Source organism: Gavialis gangeticus, unplaced genomic scaffold (assembly GCF_001723915.1).
Source record: "Gavialis gangeticus isolate Ggan-Ray unplaced genomic scaffold, GavGan_comp1, whole genome shotgun sequence".
Classification (NCBI taxonomy): domain Eukaryota; kingdom Metazoa; phylum Chordata; order Crocodylia; family Gavialidae; genus Gavialis; species Gavialis gangeticus.
Genome location: NW_017729006.1, coordinates 43,575,994 through 43,584,467, shown reverse-complemented (window position 1 = coordinate 43,584,467; position 8,474 = coordinate 43,575,994). Strand labels below are relative to the sequence as shown.

Below are 8,474 nucleotides of genomic sequence, written 5' to 3'. Positions count from 1 at the left end.
CCAATGTTAAGAGTATAAAAGCTGTGTTCCAGGTCCAGATATCAGGATTTACAGCTGAAATTCCCAGGAACATGAAGATAATAGTCTCAGCTCCACTAGCCATCATTTTCATGGTATATCTCACAGTGGTAGAAGACTGCTCAGAAATATTAGCTTTGACATATTTTTGACAGCAGATGCCACAGAAAGTTATCCTGAAAAGAAATCCATCATTTGTTGAATAACACTTGTAATGTATTTCCCTTTGCCATCCAAGCTATCAAATTGTGACAAAAAAATTAAACTGTGACTTTAAGAATTCTCGGAAACTAAGGCAAAGAGGAATACAAAACTCTAAAATTCTGGGTTCAGATGTGATACCTTCTATTTTATCAACTAAAAATAGCAAAAACAAAAAAATCTTTCTTTGCAAGCTTTTGGGCACATGCCCTTCTTTCAGCTGAAAAAGAGCATGAGTGCCCAAAAGCTTACAAAGACAATTTTTTTGCTATCTTTCAGTTGGTTTAATAAAAGGTATCACCTCTGAACCAAGAATATTAAAGTTTTGTATTCCTCTTTGTCTCAGACCTACATGGCTATAAATCTGACTCCTAAACTTAAGGCAGGCACTCCAGTGAATACTAAGTATTCAAGTTAGGTTTAGGTAGAATGTGTACCACAAACAATCACCACCTAAAAATCTGTAGATAACATTTAATTAGCCCATAAAAGCACTCCTGCTTCTTCTGCCATTTGGGTTTCCATACTATTTCACAGCCAGCACTTTAAAGCATGTGTTTACTTAGATATAAATCTAAGATGATAATTTGTTTGCAGTGGGTTTTTCCAATCTTGAAGATACTTGTTGTAGAACGGCTTTTGATGATGAAAGCATGTAAAACATTAGAGGCTAATAACATCTGAAAGTGGGTAAGCAAAACTGAGATTAAAGGTATGTTCCAACCCAATGTACAGCAGTGGGTAAAGATTGTACTGGGACTCCACACAGAACAGGAAAGCTTACCCTGTTTATCCTGATAGCAAGTTTTGGTTGATTGACTTGGCCACATGGCAGAAGTTTCAAAGAATAATATACGATTTGGATATTCAAAAATTTTAGACGACAGTCCAGAACAACAGAAAGTGACATTCGCTTGAATCTGGCTGTTTAGTCATCACAAATTGACTGGAAAAAGGGCAACTGGAATGAGTATTAATGCCATTAGAGCAGTGGTTCTCAACCTTTTTGGTACCAGTACCCTTCTGTAAACCCTGATGGTCAGTTCTGACCAATAAACAGTTTAAGTAGAAAACAGCCTCCTGGCCCTGATGGTGTCCCTCACTCCTGACCCACTGCCCCATGCCTTCCCCCACCACCACTGTGTGGGGCAAGCGGAACCCTAGGCAACCCCTTGCACTCTGAACTCTGCCAGCCTGCAAGGACATGCTCACAGTTTTCCATGTTTTTCTCCTTTAAAGGAGAATCCATTTTTAAAGTTTGTCTGCCACTCTTTTATACATTCTTGTGACCCACTTTTGGGTTGCAACCCATGGGTTGAGAAACACTGCATTAGAAGACCAATAAATGAGTTTCTATTCTACCAAATCAGCCTTCATACTAAAGAGTAGACACTGGAAACTTCAAACTCCTTTTCAAGACAGACTTAGAAGAGGTGTTTGGGATTCACAATCCATTACTGGTTTGTAACTGTAACTGAAGAATAAACTTTGTTAGTCTGGCATTCTGTAGTCTTCCCATCTGGTTTAACTCTTCCCTGTCATTTATGTTAAAAAACTATGCTCCCTCTCCACTGCAGCCAAGGGGAAAAAAACTGATAAAATAAAGGACTTACGCAAGGATGGCGGAAAGAGAAAGCATCTCTGCTGTGAGGTAAGACAGATATGAGATGATAAAGACAAATCCAGGTTCAATAATTCTAACGTGTTTGGTAAAACGAGTGACCAGGGACAGCAGGAAAGCAAAAGCAACACCAACGAGTGTCCCACCCAGGCTTACCACGAAGAAAGACACTGCAACAAGAACAAATACAAATTAACAAAGGTAGTATTGCAGGATTAATTGGCTTAATTGTTACTAATTTTCCTATCAAATGGCTAATGAGATAAAGAAAAATTTGGAAGCTAGCTTAAGAATCCCAACTTCAAAAAATATAATCCAAAGAATGCCACAAATTTACCATTTTTTAGTATGTTGACATTTGCAAAGTTCCAAGGAAACCACAAGTTAATTCTGGTGAAAAGCCATCAGTGTGAAATTACCCAAAATCCTTAAGTATTCCCCAAGCAAATTTACTTCATTGTTCCATAAACACAAATGCTTCCCCAACCACAGAAAAATAATATACACAGATCATCATTAACAACGTGGTTCCTGAAACAGTACAGCATTCTCTTAAGCTTGTAATGGGGAAGATCAGTATCAACACTGCTTAATAACCTTTAACAAATGCTGGGTATCTGATGGTAATCGCATATAAGCTAGCCCTTGTACTACACTTCTATGGCAAAAGAAACACTACTTCTGCAGGAAGATGGCAGGTTACAGCTATTGTGTTGAAAGGATTCTGAAACAGTAGACCTCGTGTGGCAGGATTATGACCACATACATATCTGTCAAGTCATCAGGTCTTAACCTCCTAAATCAGTTACTGCTCTGAGCTAGGGGCAGACATTCAAAAAGCCTGAGCCTGAATTGATCAACCTGTCCAACCTGATTAGGCCGAATCAGTTTGTAGCTGCACAGACATCCCATAAATGCAGGCACATGCCTGTAGTGGCTCAGGCGAGTAGCCTGGGGCACTAGAGCAGCCTTCACTTTCCTTCCGTGGTGTTGAGCTAAGGGGGGTGTGGCCAGGCCCCAACAGGATGCTCTGATTAGGGAGGGGTTCCCCCGCTTCTGACCAGCCCAGCAGGGAATTGATAGCACGCTGTTTATCACCCCTAACTCAGTGTTTATCACCCCATTAAGAAAACAACAGTGGGACATTACCAGCTACCTGTTGATTCTGCCTTTGTCCCGTCTGCCACAGCACATAGCCAGCACGTGATCTGCTAGGTAATGCTGAGAAGTGTCTGTGTAAGGCAGAGGGGATGGGGGAATCCCTGCTTAGCAGGAAGGGGGGAGGGGAGTGGGGGGGGGAGCAGGGGGAAGCCAGGTAAATGCCTGCAATCTCAGCCAAGCTCCAGCCAGGGAGCCGGAGGGGCAGCTCTGCTGTGGACCAGAGAACCCCACCCAGCCCAGAGAGCATGCCAGGATGCTGGGGATGTCTGGTTTATCTTAAACCAGCAAGGGGTCTGGGACAGACATTGCACAAACCAGTTTGACTCAAATCAGTTAAGTCTGATACTACATTCAACCAGGTTTATCTCAAATGGTTTTCAGCCATTTTTAAACTGGTTTATGTACACTGAACATCTGTCTTTTACAGATTTAAACCAGTTTCTGATCACTTAAACCAGCTTATGTGTAATGTCATTCCCTACATCCTGGAGCTCACAAGCCAGGTCCAATACCTAACAGCTTCTATAGAGACAAAAATTCCTCTTTCCTCTCTCAGAATTCTCAAATGTCCAGGACATGCAAATATGGGTTCATTCTGTGTGCCACCAAAATCTGAGGGTATAGATGGGAGGGGAAAAGTAACAGCAAAAGACCATCATGTGATACAGTTGTAAGTATTAAATGTTTTAAAGTCTACACGTTTTATCAGTGGTGTAACACAGAGTTAACTTTACTCACCTATGCCTTTTACACAGTCCACCCCAGTTACATTTTCTGCTCCTATTGCAACAAAGGACTCAAAGACATTGTAGAGAACCTAAAAGGAAAAAGTGACTTCACTTAGTATATATTTTTGAATTAAAACCAGTTAAAATTATTCCAAATATGGGCCTGGCATTAAATAACTTAATTTTTTGTTAGACTGATAACCATTGAAAAAAAACCACATAGTGAATTAATAACAGGTCAAAACATGGCAAATATGAAATCTAGAAAATATGATAGTTATGCCTATGGCTAGTGGTTAAGTCTGCATATCTAAGGGTTTTCTAGACTGCCAATCACTGTGGCATCACCTGACATCTCATCTCCTGCTTGGCAGACAATTTCTAAAAAGAGGCATAGATAGTGAAGGAGGATCTAGAAGAAGTAGGACAAAACATTCTGCTGCTTCCTGGATTATAATTCTCATTCAAAAATATCCTTTTAAAATCAACATAGTGACTTTAAATTAATTCAGTGTGGGCTTTTAACAGGTTCACATTTACAGAAACTTTCAACATTTTTTGCCGACAGATTTTTTGCACAAAAAAAATCTTAATCAGAACAATAGAAAGGGTCTACACTTCCCAAACTTGTTTGAATGAAAAACCAGAAATAACAAGTTCTTGGTAAAAATATCTTGGCTTTTAGTAAGCTTTAACAGGATTTGCAAACTTTTAAGAATTGGGTTTATCATTGAAAAATAAATTATGAAAAATGTCTTTAAAAATTCATATCAGAATTTGCCACCACACTTCCCCTTCACACTGGCACTATTCAAGTAGCTCACCTATTCACCTAATTCTCAGGCACCCCATTGGTATAAACTTTACCAAGTAAAGAGAAAACAGGCATTGATATTAGATGTCTCTGGACAGAAGCAAGAATGTACAGAGCATTTCCCAGTATCAAACATCATGGAGCACTTCTGTTCAATATGGTCCCAATTCAGGAAAACATTCCTATTTGGGAGAGCACTTAGACATATATTCAACTCAACTAGGTACATGCTTGCATCCCGTTACTGTGAGCTGAATGCACATATGTAAAGTTTAAGTTTGAAGTTACTTGCACTTAAACACATTCGTTAATTAAGGACCTCTGCCAGCCCCTGACCAATCTATTATAGTCAGTTCTACCAGACTGTAGTCCCTAGTGTTCTCAGGAAAAAAGTGTAATTTCAGCTTTAGATTTTAGTAGGTTATAATCAACATTTCACTTCAAAGTGGGCCACCACAAGGAGCACATCTGGGCAATACCTGCCCAGATGGCAGAGCAGGGGCACCCCATCTGGTTCTGGCAGGAGCACAGCTTTGGGGCCACAGGCCTAAGGGGGAAGATGCTGTCACAGATGGCAGCAGGTCACACCCAGCCAGCAGCCCCCACTGCCAGACTGCTGCAGTGGGTAGAAGATGCAGGGGCCACTCCAGGTTAGGGCTGCTTCATTTGGCACAAGGGATAGTGTCTCCAGATACCAAGTGGCTGGGCCTCAGAAGCTCCTGAGGGCAAGTAGCTCTGAACTGCTTACCAGGGCAGGTTTTTATATTGCTTGGGCCAGCACAGAGCAGGTTTTTATACTGCTGCCCCAGGCTCTAGCTCCTCCTGGCTGCACATCTGCGAGCAGCTGGGCAGGGTTATTTTGCCCTAAGTGGCACAACTTGCCCCATACCAAAGTGCATGCCCAGGCACATGCACCAAAGCAAAAATCTCTAGCTCAAATTTGCATCGCTCCTATTTGAACTGTTGCAAACGCACGTGCCTGCATGTGTGGATGCACCCCATGAGGTCTGGAAGCACCTTTTCTTTTTAAATAAAAGTTGACGTTCTCATGAGCTTGGATTTAAGGGAAAAATGTGTATCATAAGACTTGCAACAAAATCAGAAGAATTAGCAACACTATCACTTTGTCATCTGTGATAAGTGGATCTCATTGAGAAGCAGCAGAGGGAATTCTTTTGGGTATGTCTATCAGAAGAATAGCAATAGAAGATGGAAAGGCTAGGAAAAGGATTAACAAAAAAAAAGAAGGTATCTGATGTATATTAAGATTGAGGGCATATATAAAAATGGACCAAAGGAACAGAAGCAGTTCAGAGAATTAGCCAAGGAAATCTCAAAAACTTCTGAAGTCATTTCAGTGAATCACAACAGACATGACGACTAGAAAAGTATTTGTATCAGAAACATTAATTTAAATATTCATCCAATCAGAGAACAGAAATGCACCAAATAACTTATATTCAACTATTTTATGCTCACAGTACATTTTTGCAAATAAGGCACTCTAGTAAAACTTCTGTGCAGTAACTGACTCAGACAACATGAAAAGATACACTGACTACATTTACATGAGATGTTGACTGTGCAGTTGCTACTGTGCAGTCATTTAATACTTGCATACACACATACTAAATAACTACACAGTAACCAGAGTTACTGCACAGTAGCATCCCCAAATGGCTTCTTGGTGATACTGACTGAGCAGTAGGTTGTTATTACTGCACAGCAATAATGAGCTACTGCTCAGTCACTGTCACATATAGAAAAGGCCGCTATGTACTATTTTATGCCATAAGGAATTTATTATTTCAGCAGAAACCATCAGGAATTGGGCACAAATCCTCTTACCACAGTCACAGCATCATTTAGCAGTGATTCTCCAAAAACAATGATGAACAGAACTTCATTGACGTGGACTTCCTCAAACACAGCCAAAACCGCAACTGGATCCACTGCTGCAATCAGACTGCCAAACAGGAGAAAGTCCAGTAGCCCAATGTTAAGGTCACCTACAGAAACAAAGAAACCTATTTACAAGGGGAGTCTACACATGCATTTACTCTGGCCTAGATTTGCTCTGGTGTAAACTAATTCAGTGTAAACGTTCTTGGGCAGGCATCTACAAATGTGAGGATAAGGGAGCATATTTGCACCAAGTTTCCTGTAGCCCTGCAATAGGCCCCTGCTGACACTGGGGGGAGCTCCAGGCTCCCCCTGGGTGCTAGTCCAGGGGCTGGCAGAGAGCACTGGGTCAGGAGACAACTGTCTCACAGCCAGGGTGGGGGCTGGGGGCGCTGCCTGCTGCTGCAGCAGGGACAATGACTACTTGCCCCAGCAGCATGGAGCTCCTGGCCCTAGATCCCTGACCAGGGGCAGGGGACTTGGAAAGAGCTGCATGGGAGGGGCAGGTCCCAGCCCCCTGCCCCAATTCGCCAGTGGGGCAGCTAGCTCTACCAGACTGTAGTCCCTAGTGCTCTCAGGAAAAAAAGCATAATTTCATCTTCAGATTTTACTAGGTTAGAATCAATATTTCACTTTTTAGAACAAGCAAAAGACAACAAGGTATTCAGACTGTAGTGGAAATTAACGCTGAAATAATTTTATCATCAAATCAATGCCTCAGTATAGCATTTCTTTAGACAAAATGTAGACTGAAGCAAAGAAGTGAATTCTATCTAATTTACTATGCAGTAAATGGATCTCTGAGGAAAAAATAAACATTAGACTTTGGAAATTCTGGATGTTATATGGAGATTTCTGACAATACTTTACTGCAGTAACCAGTCCAATAAGGGGCCACTGATGAGATATTATTAAAATAGATTTACTATTACACATAAAAAGGCTTGTGAGTTTTTAAGTTTTCACAGATAGCAAAATCCTGACATTAGTATTACCAATCCCCAGTGTCAAAAATCATGATATTGGCTTAAAAATTATTAGGCCATAATGAAAGTTTCTTATCTCAAAGTTGATCTGCCAAGATAAGGAATTCAGTTGAAGTGTATGTTTTTAAACCCTACATACTACCTCAGACACTCGGTAGATGAATAAACTTGTCCCAGTCATGGGATAATCTTGCTTTTCCGTAATGTTTCCAGGAAATGGAATCGTGATTGGGTATTGCAGAAGTTCTTGATTGGTGGTTTTTTGTTTTGTTTATTTTTTTACAGCAGTCCATGGAGTCAGCTCCTTGCCCCTGCCAGACTCCTATCTCTCAGCATGAGTCCCAGGGTCTCCCTGCCTGAGCCCCACAACTGCAGAGCTCAGGCTGGGTGATAAGGGTCTCCCAGCCCAAGCCCCATGACCACGGAGCTCAGGCTGGGAGATAAGCATGTCCTAGCACCGGCCCTGTAGTTGCGGAGCCAGCACTGGGAAGTAAGGGTCTCCCAGCCCCTCACTCCCCAACTGCAATGGCAAAATGGAGGCTGGGCAATAAGGATCTCCCAGCCCCTACTCCCTGTTCGTGATCTTGTGGGGGGGGGCTTGAAGCTCCCTGCTGCTGGGGCAGGGGGACATAGTCACCGCCTGGGCTCCTGTGGCAGAGCCCACCCGGGCAGCAGGCAACTCCTGGGGGCAGGGAGCAATCTCCCACCCCTTGGTGGACGCCTGACCAGGAGCAGATTTTGGTCCTAGTTAGATGTCTACATGAACACTATGGTGCCATTAGTAATCTCATATAAATTTTCTATTTCCATTTGCAGGTAGCAAAGTTACTCAGGATTAGGGAGACTTACTGTGTAGACGCACATACTTATTTCTCACTAAACTATGCTAACATGAAGCTAAGTGTCTTCTGTAGACAAGCCCACAGAGATGTGAAAAAGGCAAAAGCAATTTCCTCATATTTCTGAGGTAAGGCCCATATTATTACTTTCTTCACACTCAAGCCCAAATTTGTCTCTTAATAACATGGAATCAGCCCCCATTG

The 8,474-nt window shown here is 41.9% G+C and overlaps 1 protein-coding gene across 1 annotated transcript in view; it reads right to left on the bottom strand.

Moving 5' to 3' along the window:
• The window catches only part of SLC9A3 (solute carrier family 9 member A3), a 53,498-nt gene that overhangs the window by 31,192 nt on the left and 13,832 nt on the right, over positions 1-8,474 (bottom strand). The window contains exons 2-5 of the mRNA XM_019509144.1: positions 6,392-6,552; positions 3,740-3,818; positions 1,833-2,010; positions 6-194 (exon numbers count right to left, since the gene is read on the bottom strand). Coding sequence (XP_019364689.1) covers positions 6-194; positions 1,833-2,010; positions 3,740-3,818; positions 6,392-6,552 — 607 coding nt within the window. The remainder of the gene's footprint in view (positions 1-5; positions 195-1,832; positions 2,011-3,739; positions 3,819-6,391; positions 6,553-8,474) is intronic.